General features: G+C 46.1%; 1 protein-coding gene across 2 annotated transcripts; it reads left to right on the top strand.

Annotated features, from left to right (window-relative positions):
* The first annotated feature begins 418 nt into the window (after positions 1-418).
* ZMAT3 (zinc finger matrin-type 3) lies at positions 419-16,239 on the top strand. 2 transcript variants are annotated; one of them, XM_068200356.1, is made up of 7 exons: positions 419-576; positions 4,425-4,532; positions 5,823-6,134; positions 7,645-7,764; positions 9,487-9,653; positions 9,765-9,865; positions 10,859-16,239. In XM_068200356.1, exons 3-7 carry the CDS (start codon positions 5,865-5,867, stop codon positions 11,068-11,070), a joined length of 870 nt encoding a protein of 289 aa, XP_068056457.1. In that variant the 5' UTR covers positions 419-576; positions 4,425-4,532; positions 5,823-5,864; the 3' UTR covers positions 11,071-16,239. The 2 variants fall into 2 exon arrangements, with proteins under 2 accessions (XP_068056457.1, XP_068056456.1); XM_068200355.1 differs by lacking the exon at positions 419-576 and having other exon boundaries at positions 3,649-4,532.
* Positions 16,240-20,503: the final 4,264 nt, after the last annotated feature.

Here is a 20,503-nt window from a genome sequence, read left to right as displayed (position 1 = left end):
GCTCCGCCGGCCGAGCGCAGCCCCACGGCCCCTCAGCCCCGCGCTGCCGCCCGAGCCCCCTCAGCGAGCGGCGCTCCGGGAGCGGCCCCTCACGACCCCCGCCGCGCCCGCCTCACTCACCCGCCCGCCGCGGCCTCCCCGGGCCGGCCGCGCCCCGGGCCGCGCCCGCCGCCTGCCGCCGCTGCGGCCGCCCCGCTCGCCTCGGCCGGTGCCTGTGCCCCGGGCGCGGGCGGCAGCGGCGCCGGCAGCCGCTCCCCGACAGCCGCCGCCTCCCGCACGGGAATAACAGGAAGGGAGCGGGGCTGACCCCGGATGGGGAAGGCACCGCCCGCCGGAACGGGAACCGCGGCGGGGGGAGGCGGGCGCGGGGCCCGCGGGGCCGGTGGTGGCGGGGAGCGGGCCGAGGGAACGGGGTGTGCTGGGGAGTCACGGGCTCGTCCTGCCCCGGTTGTTGCCCTGATGTCAGTGACACGCCCGTGCCCTGCACATCGCAGCGCGTCTGGCCCAGTCTTGACCCTTTTCCCACTTGGACCACCAGGTTTCTTTACAATCAGCTGCCGCTGGCATCCAGTCGCTGTACGTGAGTCCGGTGTTTTGATGGCCCGACAAGCGAATGCCCGTACAAATTAGAAGTCGAAGAGAAATAGCATCGTAAATACGCACTCCCAAGTGGGTGTGGGTTTTCAGGGTGTGAAATGAGAGCGCCTGGCTGGGGTACCTTGGTGAGAGCCAACAAGATGCAACAAGTGAGGGTGGCACTGAGGTGATGATAGAGGGGAGGGACGCGGTTATTAATTGTTATTAATTGTTAAGGCGTTTTGGCAAATCATTCTATTGTCAAGGGATATTTATCCTTTCAACAACGGAGATGGCATAAGCAAGTTTTGGAGCCAGGTGTGAACATGGTGAGGGCGTTGGTGAATTCTCTTACTTGGAGTAGTTCTCCAAGCCCCAGGGTCTAGCATGGGGCCGTGTTCACAGCCATGGCCAGGCTGAGATGCTGCAGGCAGCACTGCAGTAGGTGTGAGCCGTGCAGGGCATGGCAGAGCACACCCAGCAAACCCAGGGCAGAGCAGGCTCCGGGAGCATTCCTGCTGGCAAACTGCCCCTTTGCTGCTTCGGCTCCACATCACCACGGCTCCTGATTCCGATCTGCAGCATCCTTCCCAAAGGGAGCCTGCAAGAGAGCCAGAGAGGGACTTCTGACAAGGGCATGTAGTGATAGGACAAGAGAGGATGGGTTTAAACTGACAGAGGGCAGATTTAGATCAGATATTAGGAAGAAATTCTTGACCATGAAGGTGGTGAGGCCCTGGCACAGGTTGCCCAGAGAAGCTGTTGCTGCTCCATCCCTGGAATTGTTCAAGGCCAGGTTGGACAGGGCTTGGAGCAACTTGGGCTAGTGGAAGGTGTCCCTGCCCATAGCAGGGGGGTTGGTGTGAGATGGTTTTTAAGGGGCCTTCCCACCCAAACTGTTCTATGATTCTATGAACCTGTTAAATGGATTTTCTAAAAAAGATCTAACAAAATTTAGTAACAATCAGCGTGTCAAACCAATGGATTGCCAAGTGGGTTGGCTGACGTCTGCTGTAAAATCTGGGTGATGGTTTCAGCATGTAGTGACTTCTCAGCACTTTCCTATTCCAACAAAAGGGAAGAAAAATCAACAGAAACTCCATATGCTTTGAAACAGGGTGGCCCAACCACACGGGTGAGGCCTTGGTGGCTCGAGGGGAAATCATTACTCATCTTGGCTACCAGCAGCATGAATAAGATGTTTATATATGCAAATCAGGTTCATTGTAACGTCTGCTGTGGGAAAAAAACATATATTAAAAAAGAGGAAAAAAAAAAAAAAAAAAGAAAAAAGACTTGTGCAGAACCACGGGTCAGGAGTGAGGAGCTTTTGAAGCAGCTGCTGGAGGGCGTTCTCCCCGCGATGCCCGGCAGCGCGTTGGCGCGGGGCTGTTCGGAGCGGCGGCTCCGCCCCGGCGCGGCGGGCGCAGCCCCGGCCCGCCCCCGCCGCCGTCACTTCCCGCAGCTGAGCCCGAGCCCGGGCCCGGCCCTGCTCTGCTCCCCCGGGTCCGCGGTAGGTGCCGGCTGTGCGCGGGGGTCTGGCAGGGCTGGGGTCGGGGCGGTGCCGGGGGATCTCTCCCCGGTGCCGCTGCGTTCCGAGCCGCCCGGGGGATGCGGATGCCTGTCCCTGCCTCTCGGCTGTGGTCTGTGCCTTCCCGGAACGGTGCGGCGGTGCCGTGAGGTTGCGGTGGTTCCCAGGCAGTAAGGTAGCAGGGCTTGTATTTTTGAATTGCTCTCCAGCCCCCAGACTGCGAGGCAAGCAGCTTTGCAGGAATGCCTGCGGGGAGTCGGGATTTGCACCCTGGTTTCTGATAGCCCCGTTGACGCAAGGGATGGTTCTGGGCTGCTAAATGTGTATCCTCATCAGCGGAGGGTCAGCGCACCTGAAGGTAGAGCTCTGCATGCCGTGTGTTTGTTTGGTGCTGCCTTCAATCCCTGCAGCGTTATAAAACAACCTGCCTTTCAGGGGGAAGGGTGTAGGCCCAGTCTGTGGCCAAAGGAAACTTTCTGGCACAATTAGATTAAGAGATGTCCACGTACTGATAGACGAGTGAGCTCGAGAAGAAATGCTTCCTGTCTCGAAGACAGAGCAGTGAAACTCACAGCTTCTTCACCATTTCTACAGCTTTCATCTCTGCTGTTAGTTGCCTCAGCTGCATTCAAAAATAATTCTGGTGGGAACACATAGATTTCTCACTGTGGGGTATTCTTTTCTCCAAGGAAAGTCAGGCCATGCCTTCCCCAGTCTTTAGATTTGAGGCCAGACCGGCTCCTTTCCAGCTCTGTGCTGTCGCCAGCCGGGGAGGTTGCTCCCCTTCAGGTGGGCATGACCAGGCTGTGGCACTCCTGGAGGCTGGCTCTCCTCCTTCAGCGCTGCCCTTGGGATGCCCCAGTGAAAGGACGGAGAAGGGCTCTGCACCTGTCCCCCTTTCATCCACTCGAGGACGACTGGCATGGGGTGGAAGTGTGTCCTGGCATGGCTGAGCTCTGAGAGGTGCTGTCCTGGGGCAGAATGGCTCCTTCAGCTCGCCCTGGAGAGCTGCGGGTCCTTACCCTGCCTTGGGCTGTGCTGGTTGGGCTCCCTGGTGATGGAGGTGCCTTTGCTGTGTCCTGTGTCCTGTGTCATGTTCTCTTCACATGAGAAGAATTACAGCTTCTCATGTGAAGGGAAAGGAGGAGTTAAAAATGTTCTTTTTCCTTCTCCTGGGCAGGGTAGCTGTAACAACCAGCAGTGGAGGATTAAAGAAACCTGGAAATAAGCTGACTTTTTTTTTTCTTACAAATAATAGCAGTAAGAAAGAAATGAACATGACTTGAGCAATTTCGGTGGTTAAAGATCACTGTCAGAGGAAAACCAGAATTACGTACATTGCATAAGCCAAGTCAAGAAGTCTTATTATGGAAATTGCTCATACAGCTTTAATTTTATCTTCAGACAACTGCTTACTTTTAAGAAACAGTAAATGACCTTAAAGTTAAAGATTTACTAAGAATATTACATTATACCTTTTCCCCTGTAGATATAGGTCCTGTAAGCACTGTTCCCTCTTGTATGTGACAAATCCCATTTGTGACAGTTGCAAGAAAATGCAATGCAAGAAATGCTCACGCAAAATTAAGCAGATGAATCTCAATTGCTATTTACTGTACATCTCTTTATGTTGCCCTACAAAGTATTTGGCTATAATTTACTCTCATTTTAAGGTAAGAGGCCCATTATACTCATGTAATAAAACTCTGAATTTAGCTGGCATGCTTACCTGCTTGCATAGTTGATGTAAACTGCCTTGATAGGCCTGTGTTATGATGTATTTAACCAACATGAATATGAACTTCTTCCATCTGTAGTCCCACAGAAATTAATTAGACTGTCTACAGAGTACTAGTTGAGGAAAATAAAGATAAAAAAGTTGTCTTCTGTTCTGTTTAACCAGGGTCATGTGTGCTGAAAATAGGAAAGGGGTTAGGTCTAACACTAAAGAATGTACACTGCTGAGGGATGATTTGCAGCACCATTCCTGTGTATCCTCTTCCTTCTTTGTGGTGGATTCCAGCTCTGAAATTTTGCAGAGCCTTGGTGGTGGAGGAATAATATAAACTGAAATCTCATGGTGGCTCTGTTACTGCCTCAAAACATTGTCTCCCAGCCAGTGCATACTGTCCTTTTTTTTTTTTTTTTAATAATTTTAATTTTTTTCCTTACCTTTAATATTAGTAATTAGTGAACTGCCTCCAGTTTTGTATTAGAGTAAGTTTGGGTTTGAGAGAAACATTTCAGAAATGGTTTTGTCACTTGAATGCTTTAGTCCCATTCATTCATTTAAATTATGTTTTATTTTTCCTAACAGAACATAGATCTCTCTGGGAAGAGAGATCCAAAGATAATACAGTACCTAAAATTGCAGGGTTCAACTGGGATTTTCCATAGCTTGAGTGTGGAAGGTATTTATCTTCAGCTAATTTTAGCAGATTGAAAATCCCGGAAGTTATCCCAGATAAATGCTATCTGCTTCTTCAGGTTCCTAAATGCCTTTGAAGTCCCTATTTTCAAAAGCGACTCAGAAACAACATTCCTTGGTGGCATTTCATGTAATTTTCCCTAATTTTCTACAAATGTTGCTTTAAAATGCAGATGTGTCTCTTTATTTGCTTAAACAAATGAACAAAGCCCAGAGCATAAACATGGTTGGTGCCAATGCAGCCCTAGCTGGGAATGATCTGCAAAGGCCAAGATAATGCTTCTCTTGATCCCAGTGTGGCACTGAACAGGATTTGTTATGATAAGAAGCTAATAAGACATGAACAAAAGTAGCTATGCCTTAATTCATGTCACTGCTCTGTATTATTCTAGGGATGTTTATCTGGGCTGTAGATGTGATTTATAAACTTTAATTAAATAAATCTCTCAGAACCTCTTGTTGGAAATGTGGAGCTAGTTCTAATAACTTGAATTAATTGAGAAATAATTGAATAAAGGTTAATATGAGATAAGTTCTCAGTTTTGCAGAAGAAGATGTAGCTCTAAATGTTGCATTGCTTGTAGTTACTAATGGAAATGTAAAAAATAGCTCAAGGTCGTTCAAGAAGACCATGGGAGAGAGCCGTTGGAAGCTGACTGTACAACAAGGTGTGCTCCAGCTCATTCCCACTCTTTCTCTTTTGTTGTCTTACTGGAGAAAAGCTTTTCCTCGGGAAAGCCTTTGTGCGTATTTGAGGGATAGGTGTGTTTATGTATTTTCTACCTATATACAATAAATCTTCTTTGAAGTATTTGGATTCTTTGTAAATGTTCATTGCAGTAGTCTGCTGTAATATTTGTTTAGGTCTTGGAGAGGGAGCTTGTCCTTGGGCTTCCAAAGGAGGATGTGGAAAGTGGTTGTATCCCCCCAGTGACACAGCTCTGTGTGCTGTGCGTGGTGTATGTCCCTACTTCTCGTGGGCATGGAGCAGTGGGGAGAGTGTGCTGTTGTCAGGTGCTGTGGGTGTCAGGAATCTTCACCTGCCAGAAGGGTGCCAGGGGACCCACTTCTTATATAAGTATCTTGTAATGTGGCCCTGGTTGTCTGGGATGCTGCTGTTCCCGTGGGCGGTAAAGCGTTGCAAACTGACTTTATCCTGCTTGGCACTTTGAAAAGGCATGAAGCAGAGGCAGTGGAGTTACAGGGATTGCCCTTGGATCCTTGATGTTCCTGTTCTTGTTGCTTATTTCAGCATTTGTGTCCTTCTGGTCTAGATCTGAAGAAGACTCCTCCTGTTCAGCATTAGCATGCCCATAGTCTTCCTGGCCAATGATTCTTCTACAGCAAGCAGAACTTCTTCCTCATCCTGAGAAGCCTTCATCCCTTCCTATGTCAGTGGCTACAAGGCCAAGAGCCAGCTCACCACTGTCCCCACCAAAGTCTCTCGGACTGGGGCCTTCCTTTCATCACACACAAGAAGAGGAACTTGCCAAGGTGGTGGAGCAGGACCCTATGCTGGAGGAACTATGTAAGCCCCTGTGCTGTAAGCTTTGCAATGTCACTCTGAATTCGGCCCAGCAAGCCCAGGCTCATTACCAGGTAAGAAGAGCAGCAGGAGGCTCAGCTTTTGGGGCTGCTGCATCTGCAGCTTGTGGAGACATTCCTGTGCCGGCATGAGCACTGCCAGCAGCGTTGCTGTGGTAGCACAGAGGGAAGTGTGGGCTAATGCAGGAGGACTCACTCAGCTTCTCGAGGGGGTTTTAAGTGCTGCACACCAGCAGCAGCATTCAAGTTGCTCATCTGGAGCTTCCTCTGCGCCACCTCATGGACTGGAACTGCTCTGTAGACATATCTTCAACTTGCTTGGATTTGCTGGTTGTCCAGACATGCTGCAGTACTTTCTTTTAAGGTGTTGTGACTGGAGCTTTTTGCAGAAATGCTGTCCACAGGGACAGAGAAGTGGTGCCAGAGTGGCATGGGTGAAAAAGCAGGCACTTGTGATTTTTCCTTTGTTTTATGCAACCTGTATTTGACATCTACACTAGTTTAGTAAAATTGACCTTCTGATTCCAGACATGATTTTGTGAGGCCTGGACAGGTGTTTTCTGCTGGATCCAGGTGTGCCATTAGGAAAGGGGCTGCTGCCATGTGTTTATCAGGGTCTCCTTTCTGAGGCTATGCACAGCACTGATCTGGTGGGGCCTTTTATGCAAACTCTCATCAGCTGGGTTGGCTCAGATCAAATTTATTTTGTTTGTGCTGATCTTATTGACTTTTCTGAAATAGGGTAAGGACTCTTAGCATATGCTTCTTGCTGAAAGTTAGAACATGCCAGCCTTGCATTACCCCATTTTCCTACAGCCTCTCTAGCTAGTGCTGTGTTTGCATGAGTATTGGAGATAGTGACTTTCTCCACCAGTGAATGCAAAAGGGTGGTTGTCCATAACCTCAGGACACCAGACCCAGATTTCAGATTTGCTGTTGGCCCTGAAAAAGGGTACCCTGCTAGTGAAGGGGTAGGTTGGATTGGTGTTACACTTTTAACATCTTATTTCTGCAGAATTTCTGCCATGAGGGGACAGAAGCGAATTTTTACATAACTTGCATTTGCCTTACTATGCATCCACAATATGCATATACATAGTCTTGTGTTATTCTATCAGGTTTTCAGAACACCAAAAACATCTATGGTATATGTTTTTCAAGAGAAAATAGAATATGAAGTGGGTTTTAAGTTCAATCTCATGTTTTAACTCGCAGTCTCATGAAATCTGTGTTGTGTGTTCAGGCTTATCAAAAAAACAGTGCAAAGCAGTTGACAGTCTTAAAATACAAAATACTGGTTTTAAGTGAAATTGAAACAGACAGAAAAACTAATTGTAAACTTATTGAGAAAATCAGCTGAAGATGGGGCCCAGTCGTTCTAGGTGTTGAGCATTTTGGAGAAAGGGAGGAATGCCTGCATCTCTTAAATTCAGAGCTGTGTGACAGCTCCTTTACCTGAGCTGCCACCTTCATGGGCACTTTCTCATTTCAGTCTCTGGATCCTTTGTCTTTCAGAGTAAGGTACTATTGTTAGGACAGTGATTAATCTGGGTTATCTTTGCAGGGTAAAAACCACAGTAAGAAACTCCGGAATTACTATGCTGCCAACAGCTGTCCAGCACCTGCCAGGATGAGTAATTCTGTTGAGCCTGCCCCACCTCAGGTTGTCTCCCTTCCAACTCAGGTAAGGCATGGGAAGGGGACTGAGATCATGCTTGCTTGTCACCTAACCCCAGTAAGGATAACCAGATCTCAGGCTTTGAGGATTACCACAGGAGTTGGGAAAGAATTTTCCTTGTGATTGCACAGGATGGTGGAAATGGCCTGTTGTGAGCTGTTTGCTTTCCTTTGAAGATGCAGATATTGATCTGCCCTTGCAGCACAAAGCTGGAGTTCAAATGTTCTATTTCTGCCTGGCAAATACTTTGATTCCTAGGTAAGACCGATGTGCTGCTGATGATAGCTGTGTAAGGGCAGGTATAAAACAGCATTGATGGAATTGGATTTGGATGTGAGGGTGTGGCATCCTCTCTGCACAATCATCCCTCTGTTGTGTGAGGAGAAAAAGTGCTTTGGTGCTCCTACACCCATTGCCCAGGGCTGTTAGCTAATTCCTCTTTTGTTGCTCCTTTTGAAGTGCTCATTCCTGTGTGCAGAGTGAATGGATTGTTCTCTCAGTGTTCCAGATTAATTCTGGTTTGGGCACATTAGAGGAAAAAAGAGATGGTTTTTGCTATCTCCTTCTAGAATTCATCCCTTGGGTTTGTCATGAGATATGACAGCTAACCTGGCTTTTGCCTGTGACTGTGCAGGGAAACACAGCTGGGCCATGGGGATTGAAGCGGTACCTGTCAGTCCCTACAACATAAGCCTGTGTTGCCTGTAGGAAAGCAGAGAGCATTTGCAGAGTGGCAGACTATTCCTGGCCAGAGGGAGATTTGGCCCGTGTAAATTGGCATTGCAGCTCACAGATGTGAACTGGGATGGGGTGGGGTCCTGCCTGGGGCACGGGGATGTGGCTGTTGTACCTGCCAGGATATCTGGTGGTGTGTTTTTTAATGGAGGAAACGGCCCATGGCAATAAAAATACCTCTGGGGCCATGTGAGGGTTCACATTGTAAGCTAGAAGTCAGAATTGTGTGTCTCTAAGTCTGAGCAGTATCCAAAGAGATGTGAAAGAATGTTGGCTTGTCAAGTGCTGCAGTGACATGGCTGCATGAATCACTGCTGCTGCGCTGTTTACAAAACACTTTTCCCTGGATGTTACGTGCTGGGGAGGCATGGTTCCTGCCTGGGTCACTGTGTGTGGTCTGACTCCACAGACACATGAAGATGTCCTTCATATAGCAGGAGCTACTCATGTGAGACTGGATCCTTCCTTTGAAGCCTGGATCCAGGTGTTCTCCCACCTGAAGGTTAAGGATCAGAGGTTTGGCAGCTTTGCTACTGTTGTTTTTTTTTTTTCCTCTTGCTGTGGTCATGGAGCTGTGTAAAGACAGGGTGCTGTGGAGAGATTAGGTGGACTGTAAATAGGAGAGAGAAGCACCTCTGCCTTTCAGTGGGTGAGTGGGTGTTCCTGAGAGTGAAAGTCACTGCTCATCAGCTCCCAGCAGTTAGGAGTTAAATCATTGCTGTGATGTAAACAAGCCTCTGTGGCTGTTGCAGAGCTATTTGTTCAGATTGCTTTTCTCTCCACCTCAGGCCAGGAATTTGCAGGGAGGCAGGAACAATGAATTTATTGTAAGAACACTTTGGGGACAACTTGAGAGTGTCCTAATCCATGGGCTTTAATTCCAGCTCCCCTGCTGTCTGAGGAGGACGGCAGTGCTCTCAGTCTCTGTGATTGAAATATTTCAGCGATTTAACCTTCTTGTGTTTCACGTGCTGTCTCTCCCTTTGCTGCTAGATGGGATCCAGTAAACCAGGTGGCCGAGTGATCTTGGCTACAGAGAATGATTACTGCAAGCTTTGTGATGCCTCATTTAGTTCTCCGGCTGTGGCACAGGCTCACTACCAAGGGAAAAATCACGCCAAGCGGCTGCGTCTTGCAGAGGCACAGAATAACTCATTCTCGTAGGTATTGTTCAACCTCGTGCTCAGGCTGAAAGCGTGTGGCAGTGTCTCTGGCAGTCCTTTTGTCAGAAGACTCTGAATTGCAGCTGTTCATATTTGTTTAATCTGCAGGGATGCCTCAGAACTAGGCAAACGAAGGGCAAGGAAAGAAGGGAATGAATATAAGATGATGCAGAACAGAAGAAATACGTATGCGGTTCAGAACAACACAGGTAACTTGGAGCTTGCATCTATTCTGTAGTTGGAATAGTAATTAATAATAAATAGACTTGTTTTTCGTCTGTTTCTGAGGTCTGTTTTAGCAGAGTCAGGTTGTGAAAGGAGGTGGTCCAAGCTCTGCTGATCCTTCATATCTGCATGGTTTTTTTTTCCCAGCTGCTAAAGTTGCTTTGTTTTGTCAGCCTGCTTGTTAGTTCTTTTTCTCAGTTTGTAACTTAATTTACCATCTGCTTGTCTCTAAGGCTGCTCTAAGTGGTGACAGTTTTCCTGCTTTATTTTCTTGGCAGGTGGCCAGGTGCTTTGACTCCTGCTGTGGCACATCAACCTGTACTTGCACTCCCATGACCAGAATGAGAAAGCATGTTAGCCTCCCTCTAAGACCATCTGTTCCTAGCATAGAGTCCTTCCTCAGGTGTTAGATACTAACTTTGCCTCTTTACTATGATTTAAAGAGTGTATTACAGTCTCCAGCCAGGCATCTATTTCTCTTTTTCATTATAAGTTGTTTTACAAGCACACATTAGCTGAAACTGATTCCTGGTGTAGACTGGTTTAATCATGTCATTCTAATCACTGTCATATGGAAAAGATAAATCTTTTAAAGTTCTATTAAATATAATTTTTTGAGTTTTAAATTGAGGCAGCTTATTATAATCAAAAGACTGTTCCAGTTCTGCAATTAGATGGTTAAGAAAAAAAAATTGATTAATTAATTAAATTTTTAGATTCCTGATTTTCAATAAGACTGGGGCATTAAGCCCACTCCACTGCTTTATAAAATTCCAAGTGCTGTCCTGTGTGCAGCACCTCTGTAAACCTGGAAATCAGCAGAGCAGTCATGGGGAAAATAAGGCTTGACTCTAATGTGTTAAAGGAGCAAATCTTTGTCTGCTTTTCAGTCATTCATTGGACTTGGGCATTGTCACTGAGCTGCCTCAAGCTTTGATTTCTCACAGGTAAACCAGGCTCTTCTGTTGGCTCCCCAGGTCCCTACTTCAACCCCCGCTCGCGCCAGAGGATCCCCCGTGACCTGGCCATGTGTGTGACGCCCAGTGGCCAGTTCTACTGCTCCATGTGCAACGCGGGCGCCAGCGAGGAGCTGGAGTTCAGGCAGCACCTGGAGAGCAAACAGCACAAGAGCAAAGTGTCGGAGCAGCGGTACAGGAACGAGATGGAGAACCTGGGCTACGTCCAATGACGCGCCACCCTCGGCAGTAGTTTGCAACTAGAGCAGCTTGTCTCTCGCCTGCTGTTTGCCACATGCCCTGCTTTGTGCTCCATTGGGTAGGAGTATGCTCTCGAGCTGTACATGTAACACCTGCAAACTTACTGGTATGGTTAGATTTCTTTTCTATCATAGTTGGCAGGATGACGCTGTGCAGGACATGAAGTGTTTTTGGTGTTTGTTTGCTAATTATCTAAGGCTCTTCATTGTGTTGAGTGGCGGGGAGGAACTGTGTCTTCACCCCAGCCTTCTGCATGAATATGCAAAGCCCAAGAAGTGCTGGAAACTTCTGTGGTCCTACCACATGGGTGGACCGTGTGCAAAGCCCACTCCCCTCTTGGCATACCACAGAGCAGTGCCCTGAATGCTTCCCTACAGCAGACTGAATCTCTGGGCAGCTTGTAAGAGGGGAAGGAGTAGGGCCTGTGAATGTGTGAATTAGGTGGTGTATTTGTCCACACTTTGCTGCTTCTGGCCCCCATTACAGTCCAGAGTAGGTTCTTTCCACATCCTTGTAGAAAGGCTGTGCATACCTCTTCTCCTTGGAGGATCTTTCCTCTTACTGCTTCCTCTGTGATGCAGATTCCATTCTGAACATCTGACATGGATTTCAGCTGATTAGCCCCATTCAGAAATACTCTCCTACTATTGATATTGTTGCCTGGACACCTTAATATACCATGGGTGTAGCTCATCTCCCTGAAGAGAATCTCTGGGGATCTCAGTGGCTTAATGAAGTGAACTGGAAAGCAAACCTGCTCAGGTGAGATGTGCTGTGCTCTGATTCTGCCTTAGATTGAGTCAGGTTGAGAATAGATGGAAGGAGCTGTCAGCTGTGATTTCTTTGCATGTTGATGTAGAAGAGAGCAAGAGTTGGTCTCTGGCCTGCAATCCTTGCTCTGGAAGAGCAAGGCTGCCTGGACTCTGGGTAAGAGATATTGGTGTGTCCCACTTCCATGCCATTCCCTGGGCAAAGCCTAATGGGTGTTTAAAGAGCAAAGATGAAACTTCTAGCTTTGAACTAGAACTACCAATATTGGTTTACTTTCCCCCCCTCTTTCTTTTTCCATCTCAGGATGGGTTTTAATTCCATTCCTTGATGTATGCTTGACTGTTCTAGGGACCATCAAAAATCCAAAGTTATGTAGGATTTAAATGTCAGGGTGATGATTGTTTGAGTAACAGCTTTTTGGCCTCATGGAAGTATTCAAGAAACTTGTTAAGCAACTTTTGAATTGTAGACAAACTCAAAAGGTCTGTGTGTTTGTTTTGATACTCCTTAGCAAAAGTAGGAAGTGGAAAAAGAGCAGAAGGAGGACTGTCAATTATTCTTCTGCTTGTTTGGGTAGATGTGAGGAGCTGTGATTGGAATCCAGTTCACAGTGTCATTAAAAGATGGTCTCCAGTGGCAAGTGCAGCACATAGGTGGATTTTGTTGGACCTGATCCCCCACTGTGCTGCTGGAACTGTGCACTGGTGTAGCTTCACTGACTTCAGTGGCAGGTGCAGAGAGAGGGTCCAGGAAGCACCATGGCTCATCTCTCACCCCTCTTCAGGCAGCTGGAATTAGATGCAGCTCCATTAGTTTCAGTAGGATTTTAGCAGGGATGAATTGTACCTAGTGCATAGTGTTGAAGGTAGCTCCCCCGCCTCCTTTTATTGCCATTCCGATCCTGCCTCTTGCATTCCAGAAGGACTTTATGCTTGCCTTAAAAAATGAAGAATGAGTAACAAAAAAAAAGCCAGATAGTCTTTATTCATCTTCCCAGTCCACCTTCTAAAGGTTTGTTGCACTTGGCTGCTCCTCAGAAATTGACTATTGTTTTCTTCAGCTCCCTGAGTGAGCATCAGGGAGCCATACAAGCTGAATGCAGCCTTCCTGAATCCAGGCAAGGTGAGTGCTTGCAAAGTAGCTGAAAACAACTCCCTGGATCATTCTGTGCTGATCCTTGCTCTGCAGATAGAGGCAGAGGAATAGGTGTCCTCGTGAAGGGGATTCCTTCCCCTCCTTTGTGCAAAACTCAGTTAAATGGGGTTTGTGCCCTGGAGCACATGAGAAGGTAGAACGGGTGCCCAGGTTGTAGAGCACTCACTGAACAGTTCTGACAGTTTTGTAAGTCTGTTTCTTCTGTGCTTTCCTGCCCCTGCCTCACCCTCTGTGTAGCTTTGAAGAACATTGGCCTTTCCAGATTCTCTCATTAGCCTTTCCTCCTCACTGTATTGACAGAAGGGCTCTGATTTTCTCTTTGTGTTCTGTCCTTAGGTTTGCCAGTCTGACACCACTGTCCAGAGGGGCAGAGGGAGTTAGATGAGCCTTACCACAATGTGCTTCAGCACAGTGATCCCTGCATTATGGTTAAACACCCCTCTGGCTGTAAATTAAAGCATGGCATTTCCTACAGGCTGCAATTAGTAGCAGAAAAACCACCCTTTGTGAAATATGAGCTGGAGAAGCTGTAGGTACTGCTGCTGTCTGGCTTATTGCTAGGGATGAGGAGGCATTTTTGCTTGCTTTCACGTGTCCCAAAAATCAGCTGTTCACCACTTAGCTTTGGTTACTGCTCCTACTCCCAGCCCCGCCATCTGCTCCTCATTTGGCATTTCCAGTGACTGCTGGAGGTGTCAAAACCTGGTTTGCTCCAGCTGTGCAGATGTGCCACAGCCCAGCTGTGTGCTGGTGCTTTTGAGAGGGTGTGTGAGGGATGTGCAGGGGGCTGTTCTTGCAGGCTCCTCTCTGCTTAGGGCGGAGGCTGGTTTGGAGTAGTGGCTTCAGTCTGCCCTGAGCAGAGAAGCCTGAATCTGCTCTGTTCTGTTCAAGGGAGTACAAGTGAATGTGATCATCCTGGTAATTTCAGAGTGGTGGCTTGTAGAGCAGGTGTACAGCAGGCAGTGGGACTCAAGTGACAAGGTAGGACAGATTTCCTCCATGGAAGGAAAGATGTCTTGCTGGGAGAAGCAGCTGAGACTCACTTTGCCCCAGTGCTCTGTTGTGGCCCTTCCTGCAAGCTACCAAAGCTTTCCTCTCCCTCTTCAGCATTGCTTAATGGCTTGTGATCTTCCCACTCCCCTTTCAGCATAGGAAGTTGCTGACTGCAAAGAGAAAACACCCAATCTCCCCATTATCCTTAGGGTTCAGGACAATCCAAACTCATATTTGTCAACATTAGACACTGAATAGATCCTGATTTTATTTCTTTTTGTGAAAGGTGTTCTCCAAACCACTGCTCAAAAAATACTGAAAACACGTTCTGGGCAAACCCTTTTGACGTAGGTGGGCTGGGGAGAACACTGTACAGCTGAAGTGCCATTTTACAGACCCAAGTAATCTTTTTCTCATGTTAAACCAAGTACCAAACCTAAGAAACAGGACTTCTGTGAAGCTGTCACATTGGCCAGTAGGTTAATGACCTTTGCTGCTAGAAACAAAATGTAAATCAATATGTTCATATTTATTTTACTCTGCTGACCACTAATTGATTTGTTAATATTTAAGGCATTATGCTGTAGGTTGTTTTTAAGTGGAAAAATTCTACATTGCACTTTGGTTTTGGATTAGAACAATTATTTATTGTATTTGTGAAAATGCTTTTCCTCCCACATAGCTATTGTTTTCTGTCCCTTGATGCAAAAAACCCAACCAAACCCAAACAGCAAACCCCACCCCAAACCTCCCAAACCAAATCTGGCCCATGGATCTTTGTTTCTTCTCATGCTAAACAAAATGGGGATTTCCTTGCAACTTGTTATTAAATGTCAATTTCCAATTTCTTTTTCCTCAAATGATTCCTTTGCTAACTCGGGATGTTATTTTTAGAGACACAAAGTTCATGCTTCATTTAAACATTCATTTCTATGAAGGCAAGGAAGTAAACCACGTGGAATCCATGAATTTGTGAGGAGTATGAAAGTGATACTGTTTTGTTTGTATTAAGCATTAACTTTTGTTTTGCATTCTGCACTAATGAGTAAATCTGTTATAATCTTGCCTAACGTTGGTCTGTTTTTGACTTTTTGCTTTCTTCATGCACATTGAAAGGAACCCTGAAAACTTCTGTGGAGTTGCTTAGGATGGTTATCAGTGTAACAAAACGCAGATTTTTTTCTGTAAAGCTGCTTATTTCCTTTCCTAGATGCCCATTATAGGGCATGAGAAGGGAAAGCTATTGCCATAAGCATGGATTCATATTTTAGCTTACTAATGCTTGATGTCCCTTTGCTACATTACTTAAGTGATGCTCTCACTGTAACCAATGGGAATCTTGCCTGGGTCAGGAGGAAATGAAATACCCAAGGCAAAGATACTGTGTTGGCTGGGGCCAGGCAAGGTACATTGCTAAGTTTGTCTTTTACTCCTCCATTTGGATTACAACACTCTTGTGGTTTTGCTTTTTGAGGACCATTTATCTGGTTCTGTAAGGATTTGGTCTTGCTCCAGCTAAAGTAGTTTGAAGTACCTTGACTTTAGTTGAGTTAGGAGCAAGGCTTGAAAACCTTCAGGAATTTCTCACTGCTGATGTTTTATATGTTTTTTTGTTTTGTGATTTTTTTGGGTTTTTTTTTTTTTTTGCAACCACATATACAAGGATGCTCTGGATGAAATGGAGATCTGTTGCTGATTATGGAAAAACAAATGCCATGGTTGCCAAAGGATAACAGAAAATGGAGAAATATGGACCTGGTTTGTTTGAAGTTAGTGGCTAAGCTTCTTTTATTTTGAGCTGGGCTTACCACCTGCATAAAGTTGGAAGGGAAAATAAAATCCACTTTGAAATAAATGTGGTCAAACAGTAGTTCTGGGAATCTCTCCTTTAAAAAAATGTATCACAGCTCAAATTGCATCAGCTTACCTGAAATATCTGCAGGTGAAGACAGAATTGAATTTTTGAAAATAAAATCAGTTTTTCAGTATGCATTTTGCAGGGGAAAAATTACTTGATTTAATTTCCTTCTGCATCTGTCCAGCAACACCATTTGCAAGTGCTTTGAACATGTTTCATCTAGAGCCTTCTTGTCAGGTTGTTTTGTACATTTTTCCTTATTTCCTTTTTATTGTACTGACCCCCGTGAGGGAATACTTGATGAAAATGAATTTTTTTTTTTTCTCTTCTTCATTATATAATAAACCATATTGCTCTTACCATTGCACAGCCCTGATGTTTGGTATTGCTACTGCTCATGGCTGGCCTGGGAATGACTTGAGTTCGCCCAGCTCTGAGTGCAACTACATGAACATGTTTTCACACACTGATAAAGGAGTATAATTCAAGGTAGAGTTTGTTACTCTGGAGGAGGGTCAGTGTACTTCCAGCTGTTACTGAAAGCCGGCTCAGAGCTGTCTTGGCTTCAGGAGGGTTTGGGAGTGCTCAGCATGTGGCAGGGTGGGAGGCAGGAGGGACACAAAAGGCTCTGTTTCTGTGTGTGCTTTCCCCTTGAGTGGACAGCACAGGCTCTGCCACAGCCCCAGGATGAACCACGGACTGACTTTCAACTCTGACTGAAAACCTGGGGACAAGCTGAGCCTGATACTTACATTTGCACGGTTTTTTACCAGTGTGCTGTTTCCCCCTTTCATTACTTGAGGGCTCCAGAAGAGCATATACTTGTGCAGCATAAATGACTTTCCAAACTGAAAGGACATTCTGAGTGGAGCCTTGGAAGCAGAGAAAATCTGGGTTTTTTGAGTTCAACTCAGGTAAGAGCAAAGCACAGCCCTTCTGTGGTGCTGCAGCCGTGCCGTTGGTGCAGGGAGCTGTTGACCTCAAGGGCAGTGCCCTGGGGGCACACCAAAGGCATTTGGGGGTGTGACTGCTGGATCTGGGTGTAAAAGCAGCTGTGAACAGGGACGTGTCCCTGCACTCCCCTGTCCTCTCTTATTCCAGGCATTGAGCCCTTACAGAGAACACTGACATTGGTGGAATTATCCTGATTTACCATTTGGGATGAGAGCTGCCTCTGTGCTTAGGGGACTTGGGTGCTAACAGTGCAATGCTGGAGGCTTTATGTGTTCTCACTTACAGTAGAGTCATAAAAACTTGTAAGTGCAGTTTAATGTTAAATGTCACCCCATCCCTTCACAGTTTGTGTTCATCCAGGCTGTGTTTGGTCATCCTGGAAACCAAACCCCTACAAAGCAGCACATCCCCATTATCAGGTTTCTCTGATAAAGCACTGCCTTTCAATACTTACATGTGGTAGTTGTATTTTATACCAATTCTATAGCAGTTTGGAACAGCCAAAAACCATAGTGACACCTGGGCAACCTAACTGCGAGTCACAGGCATTTGCTGAATTACTCAGCATATAAAATACTATAAAAAAAGATGAAAATCATAGACTAAGTGTGTAATTTGACAGCATAAATAGCTCTCCGTCTGCTTCTACAATTATCCTGGCATCTAAGGATTTCACATAGTTGTCCTGTAACATTTTACAATTGAGGAAGTAAAATTTGGGGAAAAAAAATGATTTGTCCAGAAAGTCTATGGCTAAAAAGGAAGGTTGAACTCAATGCTTTTGAATACCAAGCTGCTGTCCCTGCCTCCTCTCCATCCAGCCTCCCTGCTCCCAGGATGATGAAAATGACTGGATTTTAAAACCAATTTGATTAATAATAGTTGGATTGTCATTGTTCATGTAGTGGCTTTATAAAGCATTAGGACTGTAGCATGTGGTTTAAAAATAATGAATCCTGACAGAGAGATCTTCTGATATTCCTTCTTCCATTAAACCTTAGTGGAGATGTGGAAAAACAACAGCTTTTAGGAGGATTGTAAAGGATGCAGGTTCGCAAAGTGCAGGTTTGGAGGCTCTTCTGTATTCATTTATGTCCCCTTCACATAAATTCCCTTTATTCCTACTTCTAGTTCTCCTAAAGCATTTGGAGTGGAGGATGCTTCTCTCTTTTTGAATAGTAATAAGCTGCTGTAGCAGATAATATCAAGGATTTATTGGCGTATCCTTCAGGAAATGACATGCTCTCGACTGGCCTTATTCCACTGGGCTTCCTTCACCTCTCCACCTGAGTGAAACAGGAGCAGAGCTGCAGAAAGTCACTGGAATTACATGAGGGTAAAGAGAGATAGGAAGATTATCCACAGTGTATGATCTGAGACCAGGGAATGTGGCAGGTGTTTGCAGTAAGTATGAAGATGTTAAAAAAGTATTAATCTAAGGCTTGTTTCGCAGTACCAAGGCACAAAGACACTGTGAGGGAAAGAACAAGGTGTAGGGTTCTAAGAAGAAGTGAACAGAGTTGCATGAGAAATAAAATAGGCTGCTTTTGGTGTGTCTGTGGAATTTTGTGCAGGAATTCAGTATTTACCTGAAGAAGCAGACTATATACTTTACTAAATGCAACATGACCAATAATGTGCAAAACACAAAAGTTGGAACATAGGTATGAAAAAAAAAAAAGGAAAGTCAAATCTCCAAATCCCTGTGCACCAGAAGAGATGATGACATACAGCTTAACACCTGATATGTTGGGGAGTCTGGAAAGAATACTTCAGAATTAAGAGGCTTGTAGAAAGAGCATCATGATGCCAAGAATCTCTTACTGCAGCTGACTGGAGAGTTTGGGGGCCGAGATGTCATTTATGACAATAGCTCCTTTTGTGTATGTGGACCTGTGTAGGTGGAGATTGTTTCAGCAAAGGGGGAGGCTCCTGTGCAAGGCAGGGCTGTGGTGTCAGTAGCCTCCAGGGGAAAATTCTGCCTTGTATGTACTTGCTTGTCCCTTTAAGGACTTTTCCTCCTCATTCTTGTCCACTAATTATTAAAGATCATTTTCCAGTTGTTGCAGCTTCCTCGAACACCTCACAGCATCTCAGCAGCAGCTTAATTAGGAAATGGCCAAACCACCCAACACGAGATCTTGGACAAGTAGCTCCTGTTTGTAAAAGCTGGTGATACTAGGAGCATGTCTGGATTAGCAGGTCTGAGTTCTGACAGAGGAGCAAAGCCATTCATCTGCAGGATATTGCATTTATTTATGTCAGGTGGGGTTGTGGGCTGCCATACATTCTGCTGGTCTGCAGCTGGCATTAAGATACCCAGGCATGAGGGCTGGATGCTTCTCATGCCTCCTACTGTGCCTCCTCTCAGTGACTGTGTCCTTGAGGGTCTGGTTTTGACCAGTGTATCTTTGGTTTGCCTTGTCACAGTCACAGAAGTGCAGTTAGCAGGACACCACCTTGACTTAACATTTACTTGCATGAAGCACAGATTTTTATTATGCAAACCCCAGTTTCTAGTGGGTATTGTTGAAAAGTACAAAGAAAAGGGGTAACAGAAAAAGAATATAAATAAGAGGTTTTCAAGGTTGTGGTGACCCTAGACACACAAATGTGAGGAATGGGAGGCAGCTGTGGATAGTTCCAATCTATCTTTTGCTGCTCCCACAGTCCCAAGACACTTTGAGGGTTCAGCTGCTGTACTTGCAATTATGCCTTTAAAATAAAGTCTGATAAAATCTGAGCTGCACTGCTGACCACTTGAATTACCCTTTCCTCGAGGCTGATCTGCAGTTGCAGACACGAGGCAGGATGCAGGAGGCTCGGGATTGCTCTGCAGAGCCAAGCAGGCTGCTCCTTCCCCTGCACTCTCTTCCCACAAAGGCAGCAGGCTGGGTGAAGCCCGTGTCCTTGGGGTGGGCTGTTGTTAGCTTGGTGCCAGCACAGAAGACATGACAGCCATTATTAAAATGTAAGATTTAGCCACATACCCGGAGCTTTGAAGCATTGGAGGCTGCAGGTGAGCAGGACACAGAGAGAGGCACTGGGAGGTCAGGGTGGCTGCATGGAGCAGCACCTCCCCTCTTAACAGGGCTCTGGGTGGACAGTTACATCAGCCTGGACTCCTGTCATGCATTGCCCAGGGTCTAACACATGGGGCAGGTTTCTTGTTCACGTAGATCAGCATTGATGTTCACACAGCTCCTCACAGCTGCTGAGAAATGCACAGGTGGGGCAGAGCACAGCTAGAGGTATAGGCATACTGGAGATATATTAGGGCATAATAAGCTTTCAAGGGAGTTCTTAATTTGGGTACAGACTGTATATGCTAATTATATGGCAGCAGTCTTGGCAATTAGCATACATGCTTTCAACTTGCATCTCTGATTGCTGTAACAAAGCCAGGGCTGCCTTCTCCACTCACTGACTTCAAAGCATTTGTCTTGATTTAAGAAATGCTGTCTAAAGCTGTTAGGAGAAAATGAAGCTGTGGTACTGCCACTGTCAGGCTGCCCACTTAACAAACTGTATGGTAAATGGATGAGCAGCCAAGCTCCCTGCAATGGTTCATGAGAGCTTTGAGGCTGAAAAATGCCAGCCAGCATTTATTGTCATTGGCATACAACGTAATATTCCCACAGTGAATACTGCACAGGTCTTCCAAATCAAAGCAT

This window comes from Anomalospiza imberbis, chromosome 10 (genome assembly GCF_031753505.1).
Source record: "Anomalospiza imberbis isolate Cuckoo-Finch-1a 21T00152 chromosome 10, ASM3175350v1, whole genome shotgun sequence".
Classification (NCBI taxonomy): Eukaryota; Metazoa; Chordata; class Aves; order Passeriformes; family Viduidae; genus Anomalospiza; species Anomalospiza imberbis.
Note: the sequence above shows the minus strand (reverse complement) of the source record. Positions and strands in the feature narration are given on the sequence as shown.

Bases quoted from the DNA above. Each gene is read 5' to 3' on its own strand.
- ZMAT3 (XM_068200356.1), top strand. From the start codon at position 5,865: ATGATTCTTCTACAGCAAGCAGAACTTCTTCCTCATCCTGAGAAGCCT. The intron at 6,135-7,644 runs GTAAGAAGAGCA...TTATCTTTGCAG, and splicing joins AAGCCCAGGCTCATTACCAG to GGTAAAAACCACAGTAAGAA. The intron at 9,654-9,764 runs GTAGGTATTGTT...TTTAATCTGCAG, and splicing joins GCACAGAATAACTCATTCTC to GGATGCCTCAGAACTAGGCA.